Genomic DNA, 17,268 nt, shown 5'->3' on the forward strand with positions numbered 1-17,268 from the left:
TCGGGCACAACTTGTTGTAGTAGACAGTCGGAAAGTCATCGTGCTAAGGCCCCATAGGACCAGCGCACCAGAATAGCAACCGCCGCCGATGAAGAATAACGTAGGTTGAAAGGATTCAACCCGAAGACACAAGAACGTAGACGAACAACGACGAGATCCGAGCAAATCCACCAAAGATAGATCCGCCGAAGACACACCTCCACATGCCCACCAACGATGCTAGATGCACCGCTGGAACGGGGGCTAGGCGGGGAGATCTTTATTCCATTTTCAGGGAGCCGCCGCCGTCTCGTCATCCTGAGCAGGACACAAACCCTAACAAGACAGGAAAAAACGACTGAAAACGGAGCCCTCCCGCCGGCTCTTCAAAAAATATTCGTTGATTCAATTAAAATAAATAAAATAAAACTCGTTGGCAGGATCCACCGCGTCCCCTTGGCCCTAGGGCCACCAGAGATGAGGCGGACCTGCGGCGGCGCAGGCGAGAGGCAGAAACCCTAGCTTTCTTTCTTGGAGGAGGAGGAGCAAAGAAAGTAACACAGCTTTTATTGCATACAAACAACAATTCAACAAACTGAACAGAAAATGCAGTAAAGAACAAACGCTCGACAACTAGCTTGTTTTCAAACAAACTGATTCATGGGTTGGTGTGCATTTCGTCATTTCTGATGGACTATGCGATCATTGTTTTTTGCGAACACTTATATGATTGTATATTTAGAAAACAAAAAAGGCACACAACATAGATGCACTGTTAATCCAGTACCAACACCAATCAATACTGAGGACCTTCATCAGTTTGTACATCAAAATATTATAGTCTTGTCTGCTCCAGGTAGCCATGTACCTGTGTCAACAAGCACCAGCTTGAAACCCAAACTTGCTGTCTTGGATATCATACACGACCCTGAATGATCTTGTTGCCCTGTTCCCCAGAATCGGAACCCCTGTCAGTCCAGCAACATCTGGCTGAAATGTGGAGCAAATTTTATCTGCTGACACTCGATAGAACACATTCTCTGACGGGAGCTTCAAGATAGACCTTACAAATTTCATCTCCACCGTTGGCATGTCTCGCCAGTTCACTGAATCACTAGTGGATGTGAAACAAATTTTATTCCTTCCAGCTGTTTCCCGGGCATATCCCTTAGCTAGCATTGCCGCTGTGATGGTCTTGTCAAACGCACGAAACACTGGGGACAGAATGAACGTGTCGATCGTGCCAGAATCCAGTATCGTCATTCGAGTTGCGTAGATTGACGGGTCGACTTCAAGCCGTATCCCGTCGACCATCATGTCCAGCTGCTGAATAGCATACACCGGGTTATCTCCGTGCGAGCCGTACTCGACCAACGGAATGAACTGTAAACTGTACCGATCATACGGCCCGATGGATAGAAACCCTCCGTTTCTATGATTACCAGGAAAGCAGTGAGAGAACGCGGTGTAGTTGGTATGGCGAACTACCTGACGAAAGAAGGAGTAAGTCGCACCCCCAAATCCAATAATGCCTGCATCAGCTGCATTGTACCTGTCATCTCCACTGCAGCCAAACATGAAATCATCAATGCTGAAGTTGTTTCCTAAAGTGAGCTTGTCCTTGACCAAGCTTCCGGCCGTGTACTCTTCTGATGCATATCTCAAGCTGTAAAGGCAGCTATCTTGCTCCTCGTTGCAGCCAAAGGGAATACCAAGTGTTTCATGCACATAACCACAATCTTCAGTTGAGCAGCCAACGCTTTGGTAAGTTGAGGACTGAAGGGGGTCAAATATCCGTCCGGCCTCTTCATCTTGATTATGGCATCTTATCGGACAAGGTCGGCACTGAACCCAGGAAAGTGTTGAGCCGGTGTCGATGGTGACGAGATTCACAAAGGCCGGAGTGCCCAGACCAATGGCCATGAGGAACCGATCTTTATGGATTCTGTCATCCTCAAAGGAATACCATGTTTTCTGTACATTTGCTATATGTACTGATGCTTGTATGCATGGGTGCTTCTCGTGGAACACCGGGAATTGAAAGGCACCAGCGCCAGTCTGACCAAGATCTGCTAGCAGTAGATATAATTCAATAATTAATATTTCGGAGAAGGATTAAATACAAGTGTAGTATAGCATAGATATTTTTAAAGCTAGTGAAGTGAACAAAGATGGAAAGTGGATACCATGCAGGGTGCCCTGAAATGAAAACATCCTATAGAATGTGGTAAAATATTTGATGTATTTTTTATGTAATCAGTAAACAACTGTGCCTCTGCATGACATTAAAATAAAATTATGTTAGGTTGTTCAATGACAGAGAAATGTGGAAAATGATGAAATTTTGGTGATTGTATGATTATTCACCACGCACTCCTACTTACCAACAAGCACTCCTAAACTTGAATATTTGATTACTTCTTCGAACATCATCAATATTTCCATAATCTTGATCATAAGATGTTTTGGAATTTTATCACTTCCGGCAATACTACCTCAGAAAGTATAAGAATGATATATTTTAGTTGGCACCTAGATATTAACTGCGAGAAGAATAGGCTGAGTTGGTTACACAAATTGAAACAATTTCTAAAATACACATGGAAATGCACATCATTTTCATTAAGAAGAAGAAAGGCCAAAGCAACTAAGCATATCCACTTGTGGTATGCCAAACTGACGACCGTTGAGACTTCCAACACTTTTGTACATACCTAAATAGCCGTCCGTCCTCACAATCCCTTCAGGACTCAATCCTAACTTTGAGTGACATTTCTATTTTTAATTTGTACATGATAATGATTTCTTCATGCAGGATATTGCTTGGTTGTATTCTGCTACTAGGTGGCTGTCTGCTACAGTACATCCTAAACCAGAAACATAAAAAGCCGGTGCACCTTTTCCTTGTTCGTTTTCCTTCCAAAAAATTACTTAGATAAGTGGATATGGAGTTTCCTCCTAGTAGTTGTTTCATATTGTTACTGCACAGGTATTGACGAGAACTTATTTGTGTAGCTACTATGGGCGCAAAACTTGGATGTGTTAGTTAGGTGGATCATTATATTAACTCAGCATAGGTTCATTCTATAATCACAACTAATATTTTATCCGAACATACAAGTTAAAAATAAAATTTAACCTAGAAATGAAGCACCGAAGCCTATAGCAGTAAGATAAACTGGTAGGAGCTAGGACCCTACCAGGTCTAGGACGAAGGTTGTAGGGGAAGGAGGGTGCTGGACGTGGCGGAGCTTGCGGTCGCCGGCGGCAGGGCGCCGTCATGCGCGAGGGAAGGGGCGGCGGCGCAAGGAGCAGGAGGCGGCTAGGGCTAGGGTTAGGTCTCCCGGCTCCCTTCGGGAAGCCGAGCAAATAATGATTGCTTCTCGCTTGATTAGATTGATACATCTCCTCTCCTTATATAGAGGTTTACTTGACTCCTAAGCAAACGATCCTAATAACGATAAGATAATTGGGCTAAGCCCCTAATAACGATAAGATAACTTGGGCCACAACCCACTGGGCTAAGCCCCTAATATCCCGGTCATAACACTTCTCCCCGCCTGCACAAACAGCTCGTCCTCGAGCTGTAAGGTGGGGAAGCGCTTGCTGAACTCCTCGAGGTGATCAACCAGCATCAAACACCTTCGCGACAGCTGGGGCGGCCAGATCGGCGGCAACAGCGTCCTCCTCAATGTAGTCTGCAGCCTCCAGGTAGAAGAGTCACGGGCAGACGTGGCCGGGCGTGTAGGGCTCGTCGTAGTTGAAGCACAACCCTTCGCGGCGACGCTCGAGTAGCTCGGCCGAGGTGAGCCGGCGGAACGGGCGCGCCGCGGTCGCGGCGAGGGGTGTCGCGGAAGCCTGAGCAAGCCGACCCTGCGCGGGAACATCCGGCCAAGGTAGCAGCCCAGCGGCCCGGGATGGTGATGCCTGCTGGCTGGCCACCGCGCGGCGCTCGAACGCGTGGGCGTAGTACATGGCCGTCTGGAGATCCTGGGGTCCCCGAAGCTCCACGTCCACGCGGATGTGATCCGGAAGTCCACCGACGAAGAGGTCGGCCCGCTGCTGCGCCGTCACACCCGACGCATGGCATGCCAGAGCCTGGAAACGGTCGGCGAAGTCCTGAACCGTGGAGGTGAAGGGAAGGCGGCCTAGCTCTGCCAGGCGGCTCCCGCGGATCGGTGGCCCAAAACGAAGGAGGCAGAGCTCGCGGAAGCGCTCCCAAGGGGGCATGCTGCCCTCGTCCTGCTCGAGGGTGTAGTACCAGGTCTGTGCCGCGCCGCGGAGGTGGTAAGAGGCGAGCCAGGTACGCTCCGAGGCGAGGGTACGCTGCCCGCGAAAGAACTGTTCGCACTGGTTGAGCCAGTTGAGGGGGTCCTCCGTGCCGTCATAGGTGGCGAAGTCCAGTTTGGCAAACCGCGGCGGTGTCTGAGTCGGAACGCCATGGCCGACTGGCTCGGAGGTGCGAAGCAACAAGGATTGGGGCGCCCGGTCAATATGGCCGCGGCCCGTGGAGTGCCCTGCCGAGCCGGAGGGATCGCCGAACTGCAGAGTGGGTGCCGGCGGGTCTCCAGCTGACGTGTAGACGGGTGGCGGCGATGATCCGGTCAGCCAGGCCGGTATTGGGGACGGCGATGGCGGGAAGCGCACTTGCTGGATCGGTACGCCTCCCTGCGAGGGTGACCCGGGCCCCGTGCTGGGCGGTGGCGGGGCCGGCAGCTGCGGCACGGACCCGGGTGGCGTGGGGGGCGCAGCGAGCGCCAGGGGCGGCCACTGTGGCCATTGAGGCGCGGCAGCGGGCGGTGGTGGGGCCGGCAGCTGGGGCTGCGGCTGCCCGGACCCGGGAGGCGTCGGGGGCGCGGCGATTGCCGGAGCCGGCCACTGCGGCCAGTGGGGAGCGACGGCGGGCGGCGGCTGACCGGGCCAGTGGTGGTGTAGAGGCCCGATCGGCGCCGTGGTGGCCGCATACCAGGGCAGGGCGGCTGGCCCGGTCGCGACGGCGAGCGGCGGCTGATGCGACCAGTGGTGATGTAGAGGCCCGATTGGCGCCGTGATTGCTGAGTACCAGGGCAGGGCGGCTGGCCCGGTCGCGGCGGCCGGCGGCTGCCCGTAGGGCCCGGCCAGGTAGAGGCGTATGCCCTGGATGGCGGTGACGAGGTCGTTAAGGACCCCGGTCATCTCCGCCGGCGAGTAGATGGCGACGGGCGGCGCGGTGGAGGGCGGCGGCGTCTGGCCGGTGGAGGCGCCGGCTGTGGAGTCCAGCGGCGCGGTGGGGAGAGCCAGCGGCGCGGTGGAGAGGGGCAGCGGCGTGGTGGTGACGGGCAGCGGCGGGTTGGGTGGTGGTGCAGACATGATCGGAACCGAGCTACCTGATACCAAATTGGTAGGAGCTAGGACCCTACCAGGTCTAGGACGGAGGTTGTAGGGGAAGGAGGGTGCTGGACGTGGCGGAGCTTGCGGTCGCCGGCGGCAGGGCGCCGTCGTGCGCGAGGGAAGGGGCGGCGGCGCAAGGAGCAGGAGGCGGCTAGGGCTAGGGTTAGGTCTCCCGGCTCCCTTCGGGAAGCCGAGCAAATAATGATTGCTTCTCGCTTGATTAGATTGATACATCTCCTCTCCTTATATAGAGAGGTTTACTTGACTCCTAAGCAAACGATCCTAATAACGACAAGATAATTGGGCTAAGCCCCTAATAACGATAAGATAACTTGGGCCACAACCCACTGGGCTAAGCCCCTAATATCCCGGTCATAACATAAACATTCAGAAATCTTTGTGTACTTTCTTAGTTTAAGAAATAAACATAGATTTCTAATTATTTGTCTTACTTTTTTTGCTGGGAAATTATTCATCTTACTGCTATAGCTTTGAATTTAATTTACCCAACACATAATTAACTCCACTCATCTGTTAGCCACTGTTAATGCACGCAGTACATAATATTTGGAAAAATCGTAGAAAACAGACTTGAACTTCACCATAGGTATAGGAGATGAGGAGCATGAGCTAGAAGATTACCGTAGGTTGAGGGGCATAAGCTAGAGCTGGTGCAGTACTGAGACGTATAGCTTAGTGCAAGCATCATGAGAATCAAGTACTCCATGGCTAATATTATTCTCTGAAGAAACTTTGCTTCATAGAACTTCACCAGGCAATATGTACTGGCTTAGAGACATGCAAAACAAGCTCAGCACCTACCCAGTCATGCATGCTTACCACACTGCTAACTAGTACTCCCTCTGTGAAGAAATACAAGAGCGTTTAGATCACTAAAGTAGTGATATAAATGTTCTTATATATTTCTTTATGGAGGGAGTATAATAGATGGCATATGCTCACTAACAAAATTATTAGGAAGGAAAATGTTATTGGGGCCTAAAACTATAAATTGTGCGGATCTACTGGTAACTAATACGGGCAAGGTAAGTCATATAAGAGTTTTGTATCAGTGACTGAAATTCCATTGTGTGTTCTTCTTTAACTAATAAGCATAGGTAAACAAAATGGAAAACATCTGGGGAAAAGAAGTAGTTTGAATTTTAAAAGAAGAAGTTATCACAAGTCAGCTGTTGCATTGCATCAGGTAAGGCTGTAATACTGAGATTCCAACATTCACATTTAACAAAACCTACAAAAAGAAGATGATATATAAGCTACAATTTGTCGCAGTTGAGGGCTTGAGGCTAGTGGTTTGCTCACTGCAGTCAATCAATAACGGGAAGTTCAGTCGGTAAAACACCAGTCCGTGGAGTATCCCCACTGACGCCTATCGCCTCCCATGCATGGGTACCCATTTGCCATAGGATGGCTTAGAAGAGCAGCTCCGAGAGTGACAGTTTGATCTGGCATCACCGACGCATTGATATTTTTCAGCTCCCTCCCATCAAAATAATCGGTGACGAGTCTCCGAATCCCAGGGATCATGGTGCTTCCACCAACCAGCACAATCTCATCAAGCAGCTCCTTGTTCTTGTCTAGCCCAGCCTGTCTCATGGCACTCTCCACCAACGCCATGGCTTTAAGGAACAAGTCATGGTTCAGCTCCTCAAACTCTGCCCGGGTCAGCGAGCCGGAGAAATCGACACCATCGACCAGCGACTTGATGCTCAGTTCGGCAACATCTTGGCTGCTCAACGCCTTCTTGGCCTGCTCGCACGCCGTCCTCAACCTGCCCAGCACGCCCTTGTCGTTGCTCAGGTCCTTGCCGTGCTTCTTCCTGATCAGCTCCACGAAGTGGTCGACGATCCTCTGGTCGAAGTCCTGTCCTCCAAAGAAAGGGTCCTCGTCTGCTCCCATGAACTCGAAGACGCCGTCCACATACCACATGACGCTCGCGTCTGACGTCCCGCCGCCGACGTGGAGGACGAGGACGTTGCCCTCGTCGCGCAGCTTCCTGTGGAGGCCGTGAGCGACGGCAGCCGCGGTCGGCTCGTCGATCATCCTCGTGACGCGCAGGCCGGCGAGCTCCGCGGCCCTCAACATCGAATACCTTGACGGATCGTTGTACTGCTGCGGGACGGTGACGATGGCCTCCTGGATTGCACGGCCGAGGTACGCCTCGGCCGACTCCCTGAGCTTGGCCAACACCATGGCCGTGATCTCATCGGCGCCGAGGTTCTTGACCGCGCCGTCGGCCATCTGCACCTGAACCAGGGGCCTTTCGCGGCCGACGACTTTGTACGGCACGCGGACCATGAGTTCCCGCACCTCCTCCTCTTCGCGCTCCAAGTCGCGACTCTTCCCGAGCAGCCGCTTGAAGCCGAAGATGGGATTGGGAGCGGCGTGGTTCTTGGCGTCCTCGCCGACCAAGACGGATCCGTCGCCGGGGAAGGCCACCCAGGTTGGGATGCAGAGCTGGAACATGGTTTCGACCTGACCATGGCCGTGGCTGTAGCCGGCGACGCACGAGTTGGTGTTGCCCAAGTCGATGGCGATCACCGGAGACGGGGAGTGGGGCGCCTGGTTGCCGTTGACCGCGCCCGCATGGCCGAGCAGAAGAAAACAGGCAGCGATCGATACGAGGAGGATGGCCGCGACCCTGACGCCAACCATCGCCATCGCTCCTGATCGAGGCTTCTCTATTTTCTGAGCAAACCGCCGGTCGTGATGTTGTTTATAATTCCGAGTTTCGATCCATCTCTAGTCGGAAGTAGTAACCGAACGCGAATCCAGGAGCTGTTTTTCCCAACTCGTTCTCTTTTTTTTTATCGATTTCTTCTTCTTTTCTTTTGACAATCAAACACCTCCTTTATTCATTTTTTATTGATTTCAATTAGTGTTATGAGGCCTACTTCGGTAGACCCCCCTCCACAAACCGTATAAGGGCGGTATAGTCATTTCATCAAACCGTATACTCATACGCTTATGTGACACATACGAGACATCATACCCACTTTTTATTAAATTTCAAAAAATGCAGGCACCTTGTATCGAACTCAAGACCTCTTGGTCTAAGGAAGACCACATTAACCAACTAGAACAACCTAATGTTTGGCTGTTTTACTTCTTTTTTTATTTTCTTCTACTTCAGTTCGCGGCTGGGCCGGCCCATTGTTGAATCGTACTGTTATTACTATTTCTTTTTCGTTTTTTCTATTTGTCTTTTTCATTTTTGTTTCTTTTTTATTTTCTAAAAATTCTCACACTTATTTTTTTTAATTTTAAAAATCGCTTTTTAAAATTTTGTTCATAAAGTACAGATATTCGCATTTCAAGAGAATTTTACAGATATGTCAAAAAATTGTTTGTTTAAATAGAAAATGCTCACATCAATATGATTAAATTTCTGAACATCTATTAAATAGATAAATTGTTCGTTTAAACAAAAATGTTTGTTTATTGTTCGTTTAAATAGGAATATGCTCACATAAAAGAATCGGACACTTTTAAAATTTCTGAGCATCTATTAAATAGAAAAAGGAAAATGAAACTAAATCATTCAACGACCGGTTTACTGTTCTTTTTTGTTTCTTTTCATTCTTGTTGTTTTTCGTTTTTCGTTCTTCATTCTTTTTCTTTCAAAAAATGCCCACATCAATAAAATTGACCCAATTTTTTTTCCACACACTAGTATCATCATGTCAAGCATCCATGATAAGTTTCATTGAATTCTGACCTTTTATACATTTTCTAGGGTTTTCCTAGTGAAAAAAACCCTAAAACACTAGCCAAACGTGACACAACGAGCGTTCGGTGTCCAAATTTCTTCAAATTTTTTATGGAGGCCTGCCATGAGCATGCTCACATGCTGGCAAAATTTGATGTTATTTCATGCATGGCAAGAAGCACACCATGTTCAAAGGTGGTGGTTTGAGTAGGCCGGTAGGGCAAGTCTGGTTGAACTTTTATTTCACACCAATAAAATGAAACCAATTTTCTTCGAAACACTAACATCACCATGCAAAGCATCCATGATAAAATTCATTGAGTTCTGACTTTTTATGCATTTACTAAGGTTTTCCCGTGAAAAAAATCCTAAAATACTAACCGAACGTGACACAATGTGTGTTAGGTGTCCGAATTCCTTCAAATTTTGCATGAAGGCCAACCATGAGCATGGCCACATACTGACAAGTTTTGGTGTCATTTCGTGCATGGCAAGAAGCATATCATGTTCAAAGGTGATGGTTCAGGTAGGCTGGTTGGATGCACTTTTTCACATCAATAAAATGGACTCGAATTTGTTCCACACACTAGTATCACCATGCCAAGCATCCAAGATGAATTTCAAAGAACACTCATTAAGAAAGAGGAGTGAGTTTAATTACAACTTGATTATTGACCTTTAGATAATTTTTAAAATAAATAATTAGGAATTCAAGAAAGTTCACAAAAAAAAATAAAAAGTTCACTGGATTTTAAGAAAGCTCATTGATCAGAAAAAGTAAAACAAGACTTCATCAATTTTCGGAAAAGTTCACAAATTAGAAAAAAAGTTTATCGATTTTGAAAAAAAGTTCATTGATTTTTAAAATCAAATTCATCATTTTTATAAAAAGTTCAATATTTTTTTTAAAAATCACTGATTTGAGAAATAGTTCAGGAATTTGGGAAAAAAACTTCACCATTTTTGGAGAAAAAAGTTCACCCACTTTGAAGAAAAATTCACGAATTTAAATATCTTTACGCATTTAAGAAAGAAAAGGGAAACAAATAAAGAAAAGGAAAAATAAAGAGGAAAAGAAAACCAAACAGGATATAGTGCGCTTTTCCTGTGTTCTATTTTTAGTCAAAACAATATATCTACCACAAGCTGTTCGGTTGCCCAGTTGGTTATTGCGCTTGTGCTAATTATTGCTGGAGTGCGGTTCGAATCCTCTGCGGCACATACTTATTTTTGCTGTTTTAGAAAATAAAAAAACATGATGCATGGGCCGGTCCATCGCGGGAGGATGTGCGCGTTCATTCATGGACTAAAAAAAATGTTTAGCGTATATGTACGGCGAAGAATTTATAAATATGACTATCATGCCCCTTTCTATGAAGAGGTATGGGCTAATCTGAGCCGTCCTTGTGTTTAGAGGGGGTCTACCGAAGCAGAAGTGTTATAATTACGTCACATCTAAGATGACATCAGCCTGTTTGTGGCCCTCCTGATCGATCTGTTTGTCCTCTCGTCAATTGTTTGTCACCCGCGCGCTTCCTCGCTTCGGGCCTTGTTATGTGTTTCTCGCTTCCAAAGGCTGGGCCCCCACCCCCCACCCCCCACTTTCTTGGGCCTGGGCGTTGTTTTTTTGGGCTTAGTTGTTTGTTTGTTCTAAAGAAAAAGAAATGATTGAGAACAGATGTAGGCCTTGTGCCAGTTCATGTCTGGGGACTTTTCTTGTCAGACAAGCTTGTCAAAAAAGATAGGGAAAAAGTGGGCGTTCTTTTGCCAGCTGATAATCACAGCTATCCTGCCACCCCCACCCCCCAGGTCCCTCCCCCCTACCCCTCCCCCGATAACCCTTACCTGCTCCCATGATACAAATTTTGAAAAGTCATATTTAGATGTTTCAAAAAATTCTGATTTTTTTTGTGGATGTTGACAAGACATATGTCTATAACTCCTAAAAAAATCAGATCAAAATTCGAAATGTACGTTGAGAAACAAAAAAGACAAATCCATATGGGAATAGTGTCATTTCTGACACTATTCATATTTTGTCTTCTTTTGACACTATTCATTCTAGATTTGTCTTTTTTGTTTCTCGATGTACATTTTGAATTTTGATCTGAACTTTTTAGGTGTTATAGACATATGTCTTATGAACATCCAAAAAAAATTTCAGAATTTTTTGAAACATCTAAATGCCACTTTTCAAAACTTGAAGCATGGTAGCATGTGAAGTGTGGTATCATCTGATATTCCCTGCCCCCCCCTTAGTCCCTCGTCTCCGTCCATTCCATCCCCTTCTCCCTCCTTCCCCAACCACAGCCGCCATGGCTGGATGAGGGACAAGCACATAATAGAGACAAGCAAAATTGGAGATCTGAAGGAAAGAAAAAGAGCAAGTTGCAGCAGGGGAACAATGTCAGGCAGTGGTACCTCTTCCCACGGTGAGTTTTTCTCAATCTTCCTTGAGTTCCTTCTTCTGAAACACCACCCAAAGATCAGCGTGTTGGTGCTTGTTACAGCCTTCATGGAACAAGAAAAGATTGATTGGTCTGCTGACAAAAAGAAGATAACAGGCCTGTAGATCAGTACATAGGAAAAATTGTGTTATCAGGCGTAGATCAGCTAGATCCAGTGTGTGCAAGTACATATATGTGCCTAGATTTCTGAGAACCCAAAAAAAGACTGAAAAATTAAAGAACTGGACAGGAAAATCTTCACTTGTGCATTTACAGATTTTCAGTTTCTGCATGTTTGCATGCACACATATATGTTGTACAAAAAAGGAAGACCTCAAAGTTATTTGATTGTAGAAACAGAGTATCATTTTGTTTCTTAAACTGAAAAAAAGCAAGTAGCAATTTGTTATACAAACATATATGTGATGGTACTAACTAACAAGAAAATACATTCAATCGTTTTATCAGAAAAAATAAAAAAAATGGAAAAAAAGATTGTTGCCAAACATAATTTTGACCCAATGGCTGCAGGTCATGAATATAACTTTGCAGAAGACAACATTGGTACACAGGCAAGTGTTTCAACTCATGTTTATGTAATACATATGAACCAGAAAGAGGTGGACCAAAAAAAGGTGCTTACAAAAAAATGTATTTATATTTGCAGCTTGGACAATCCCAATATCCTGGAGCATTGTTTGATCCCAGTCTATTTGGAATGCAAAACAACGGAGCGAGTTTTGTGCCGATGTTTTATCCCTACTCATTTCCTCCCCAGGTTTCATGGGCATCCTTGCCTCCGACCAAAAAATTATACAAAATGCTTACTATAAGTGTTTGATGCTGTGTGTCAGAACTCAGATATTATGTTTCATTTACTATGTATGCAGGGCTAACTTTTGGTGCTAGCTCAACAAATGCTCCGGTCGGCCAGTCTGTTGGTAATTTTGGGCAGGAGCATCAGCCCCCTGTAAGTCCACCTGTTCACAAAAGAAAAATCAGTCAATTATTTGAAAAAGAAAAAATACAAATGTATTGTTTCTCTCTGTTATTCTGTAGATATGAACTGTATACAAAATATAAAAAATAAAAGTTGTTTAATGTAATGCAGGGGCTAACTTTTGGTGCTACCTCAACAAATGCTCCCGTCGGCCAGTCTGTTGCTAATTTTTGGCAGTAACATCAGCCCCCTGTAAGTCCACCTGTTCACAAAAAGAAAAATCAGTAAATTATTTGAAAAAGAAAAAAATCATGTACGCTGGTTCTACCTTCAGTACAGCGATTCAAAAGAACAAGTAGGGACATCAGGCCACCATACGTAATAACACAAGGCAGAAGGTTTGGATGAAACAGGGACATCAAGCAAACTGTGCCTGATCGATGCTCCCAGTCCCAAATAACCAGCATGTAGCTAGGAAGATTACCAAACATGTTAGTGACATCGATCACAGAACATGATTAAAACACACAACAGCCTGCCCCAAGCTGACTGAGAAAAAAGAAGAAGCATGCATGGTCTTCCAGAGGATATGGGGCAAGCAATATCAAACAGCAAGCACAGGGACAAACAATAAAATGGATGAAGTCTGTTGTTTATAATGTGCATGAATGAACAAATTCAGTCTGTACAACAAACACACTCTTAAATTAAGAAAAAATGGATGAAGTCTGTGTCTCCCCTGCTCAAAAGTTTCACCATAAAAGCCTAAAATGATGTTGGTAATTCCTCCTAGGGAGAAACACCTAAAATCAACCCCCCCTAGGAGGGGTGGCTATGGTGCTCTGAATCTAACAAATTCAGTCTTACTGTACAATTTCTCTAACAGATTCTATCAATAAAATTCCTGGCTGAATGAATCGAAATCCTCATCCCCCGGCTGCCCACCCCCCTAGTCCCCAACCTGACCTACACAAAATTCACCAGCTACCAGACGGATTGTACAGTTCAATTCGCGGCGCTGAGTTGAACAAAGTGGAACTCCGCGTACAAACGAAATAAAATCGAGATAGCGTGAGGTGGACTTGGTCTTACTCGCTCGTGTGCCGCGAGGTCTGCATCATCGGCGCAGAGATCGGGGGCCCTGCCGATGGCGGAGGGCCCGTCGCCCGCGCGGAGCTCCTGGACGGTGCAGATGGCGGGGGGGCTTGACGGGCGCGCGAAGCTCCTGTACGCTGGGGATGAGGGGTGGCTTGTCGGGCGCGCGAAGCTCCTGTACGGTGGGGATGGCGGGTGGCTCGTCGGCGGCGACATCGCAGGCCATCGTCTTCGATGCACTCGCCTCCGTCTCTGCCCAGCTCTCTCTCTCCCACCGATTCAAACAGTGCCAGCCAAAACAGAAGCAGAGCTGCACAACCGTGTTATCCGTTGCAAAACTTTGGACATTTTGCAGAAAACTCCTCCGAAAAAATAAACAAAGACAGTTGAGTTCAAAAACTGGCCTTTATGCTCCTACAAAAAAAGGTTGTTTGTGTAAAAAATAATTATTATACAATATTGATCATAGTAAAAACTAGGGTTAGAGAAAAAAATTAAAAAATTGCAGTTATATTAAAAACAAAGTACAAATCCTTCTATCTGTTAGGGATTTCATGAAAAAGTACCTTGTAAAATTGTATTCCATCAAAAAGGGAAAAAATCTATCAAAAAAATGAAATAGTTGCAAATGCGAGCCGAGCATCGACTTGCAACTGGTAATCGGGGTCCTCAACAAACACACACAGACACCGGCACCTCTCGATTGCGAGTTTGATGGTTGACTTGCAAAAAATAGGGGGTTGTACGAAAACAAATTTTCCTCTCCCCCTCCCCTAAGTTGTGAGTCGGCAAATTTGACAATTTTGACCTGTGGATAAAATCATTTCACAAAATGAACTGCCCCTGAAAAAATTTCACTCGGCTGACCTTTTTTAGTGGCGCCCGACACGAAGGCGCCACACTACATTGTGCAACGCCTCACAGATAGGCGCTACACGCCTGGCCAGCGTCGCACCCCGGACTGACTAAAAATTACTAAGTCAATGTGCAGCGCCTAAGAGCTAGGTGCCACACTATACAGTGTAACGCCTAGCCTCTAGGCGTTGCACTAGTGGTTGCCTACCAAATGAAGCAACCACTAGTGCAACGCCTAGAGGCTAGGCACTACACTGTATAGTGTGGCGCCTAGCTCTCAGGCGCTGCACACTGACTTAGTAATTTTCGGATCACACTGGTGCGACGCTGGCCAGGCGTGTAGCGCCTATCCATGAGGCGCTGCACAGTGTAGTGTGGCGACTTCATGTCGGGCGCCACTAAAAAAGGTCAGCTGAGTGAATATTTTTTAGAGGCAGTTCATTTTATGAAATGATTTCATCCATAGGTCAAAATTGTCAAATTTGCCTTGTGAGTCGATGCTCGGCTAGCAACTAGGGCTTGTACAAACAAACTACTCCCCCTCCTCCTCAGTTGCGGCTCGATGGTAGAATCGCAACTAGGGACCTTAACAAACACACAAAACACCACCCCGTCCCCCTAGTTGCGAGTCGATGGTCGGCTTGCAACTAGGCGCCATGACAAAACAGACACACCCTTAGTTGCGAGTCGATGGTTGGCCTACAATTGGGGGCCAAGACAAAATACACACAAACACCCCCTAGTTGCGAGTTCGATGGTAGGCTTGCAACTTGGTGCCGCCGACAAACACACATACCCCCTAGTTGTGAGTCAATGGTTGAGTTGCAACTTGGGACCATGACAAACACACACACACACACAACCTCCTTAGTTGCAAGTCGATGGTCGACATGCAACTGGGCGCTCGACAAAACACACGCCCATAGTTGCGAGTTGATGGTCAGCATGCAACTAGGTGCCCCGACAAACAACACTCACCCCCTAGTTGCATATCGATGGTCGACATGCAACTGGGGACCCTCGACAAAGCATGCACTCCGCTAGTTGCGAGTTGATGGTTGACATGCAATTGGGAACCCTCGACAAAAGACACAGACACTCCCCCTAGTTGTGACCTGATGGTAGACATGCAACTGGGGACCCTCGACAAACACAAACATTCCCTTAGTTGCGAGTCGATGGTCGGCTTGCAACTGGGGACCCCCAACAAACACACACACTCCCCCTAGTTGTGAGTCGATGGTGGACATGCAACTAAGGACTCCTGACAAACACACACACCCTTAGTTGCAAGTCGATGGTTGACTTGCAACTGGGGACCCTCGACAAACACACACCCTCCCCTAGTTGCGAGTCGATGGTTGACATGCAACTGGGGACCCTCGACAAACACAGACACCCTTAATTGTGAGTCGATGGTCAACTTGCAACTGGGGACCCTCGACAAACACACACACACACACACACACACATCCTCAGTTGCGAGTCGATGGTTGACTTGCAACTGGGGGCCACGATAAAACACACACACACACACACATCCTATTTGCGACTCGATGGTCAACTTGCAATTGGGTGCGCCGACAAAACACATGCACCCCCTAGTTGCGAGTCGGTTATCGACATGCAACTGGGGACCCTCGACAAACACACACACACACATAGACATCCCCTTAATTGTGAGTCGATGGTCGAGATGCAACTGCGGACCCTCGACAAACACACACTCCCCCTAGTTGCGAGTTGATGGTCGATATTCAACTATGGACCCTCGACAAAAACACACTCCCCCTAGTTATGAGTCGATGGTTGGCATGCAACTAGGTGGCACGACAAAATAGACACACCCCTAGTTGCGAGTCGATGAGCGACATGCAACCGGGGACCCTCGACCAACACACACTCCCCTAGTTGTGAGTCGATGGTTGACATGCAACCGTGGACCCTCGACCAACACAAATACCCTTTAGTTGCGAGTCGATGGACGTCTTGCAAATGGGGACCCTCGACAAACACACACACTTCCCTAGTTGTGAGTCGATGGTGGACATGCAACTAAGTACCCTCGACAAACACTCATTAAAAATCGGGGACCACGACAAACACAAACACCCTTAGTTGCGAGTCGATGGGCGACATGCAACTGGGGACCCTCGACAAACACACACTCCCCTAGTTGCGAGTCGATGGTTGGCTTGCAACTGGGGATTCGACAAACACAAACACCCCTTAGTTGCGAGTCGATGGTCGGCTTGCAACTGGGGACCCTCGGCAAACACACACACACACACTCTCCCTAGTTGTGAGTCGATGGTCGAGATGCAACTATGGATCCTCGACAAAAACACACTCCCCTAGTTGCAACTCGATGTTTGGCTTGCAACTAGGTGCCATGACAAAACAGACACACCCCTAGTTGTGAGTCGATGGGCGGCGTGCAACTGGGGCCCTCGACAAACACACACTCCCCTAGTTTCGAGTCGATGGTTGACAGCAACTAGGGACCCTCGACAAACACAAACACCCCTTAGTTGCGAGTCGATGGTCGGCTTGCAACCGAGAACCCTCGAAAAACACACACTCCTCCCTAGTTGTGAGTCGATGGTGGACATGCAACTAAGGACCCTCGACGAACACACACATCCTTAGTTGCAAGTCGATGGTTTGCTTGCAAACTTGGGATCTCTTCACAAACACACACACTCTCTTAGTTGCGAGTCGATGGTTGGCTTGAAACTAGGGATCTCTCTACAAACACAGACACACACCCTTAGTTGCGAGTCGATGGTCGGGTTGCAACGGGGGATTGACGTGCGCTTGAGATGCGTCGGTATTTCACCAAAGAGGAAGGG

General features: G+C 47.3%; 2 protein-coding genes across 16 annotated transcripts; both read right to left on the reverse strand.

Annotated features, from left to right (window-relative positions):
- Window positions 1-526: 526 nt before the first annotated feature.
- Window positions 527-12,710, reverse strand: LOC109767434 (aspartyl protease AED1). 15 transcript variants are annotated; one of them, XM_073499848.1, is made up of 5 exons: window positions 12,658-12,710; window positions 12,424-12,506; window positions 11,501-11,622; window positions 2,166-2,522; window positions 527-2,048 (listed from the first exon to the last, which is right to left on the reverse strand). In XM_073499848.1, the coding sequence occupies exons 4-5, from the start codon at window positions 2,191-2,193 to the stop codon at window positions 853-855; spliced, it is 1,224 nt and encodes a 407-aa protein (XP_073355949.1). In that variant the 5' UTR covers window positions 2,194-2,522; window positions 11,501-11,622; window positions 12,424-12,506; window positions 12,658-12,710; the 3' UTR covers window positions 527-852. The 15 variants fall into 15 exon arrangements, with proteins under 15 accessions (XP_073355949.1, XP_040244856.1, XP_045084298.1 ...); XM_040388922.2 differs by lacking the exon at window positions 2,166-2,522 and adding an exon at window positions 5,992-6,212; XM_045228363.1 differs by lacking the exon at window positions 12,658-12,710 and having other exon boundaries at window positions 2,166-2,254; window positions 2,364-2,522; window positions 11,501-11,619; window positions 12,170-12,451.
- Window positions 6,487-10,857, reverse strand: LOC109767433 (luminal-binding protein 5). The gene is made up of 2 exons (XM_020326185.3): window positions 6,673-10,857; window positions 6,487-6,601 (listed from the first exon to the last, which is right to left on the reverse strand). The coding sequence occupies exon 1, from the start codon at window positions 8,029-8,031 to the stop codon at window positions 6,697-6,699; it is 1,335 nt and encodes a 444-aa protein (XP_020181774.1). The 5' UTR covers window positions 8,032-10,857; the 3' UTR covers window positions 6,487-6,601; window positions 6,673-6,696.
- Window positions 12,711-17,268: the final 4,558 nt, after the last annotated feature.

Source organism: Aegilops tauschii, chromosome 5 (assembly GCF_002575655.3).
Source record: "Aegilops tauschii subsp. strangulata cultivar AL8/78 chromosome 5, Aet v6.0, whole genome shotgun sequence".
Classification (NCBI taxonomy): domain Eukaryota; kingdom Viridiplantae; phylum Streptophyta; class Magnoliopsida; order Poales; family Poaceae; genus Aegilops; species Aegilops tauschii.

Coding starts and splice junctions, on each gene's coding strand:
- LOC109767433 (XM_020326185.3), bottom strand. CDS start 8,031: ATGGCGATGGTTGGCGTCAGGGTCGCGGCCATCCTCCTCGTATCGATC.
- LOC109767434 (XM_040388922.2), bottom strand. CDS start 6,076: ATGGAGTACTTGATTCTCATGATGCTTGCACTAAGCTATACGTCTCAG. Junction 2,049..5,991: donor CTTATGCCCCTCAACCTACG/GTAATCTTCTAG, acceptor TACTGCTAGCAG/ATCTTGGTCAGACTGGCGCT.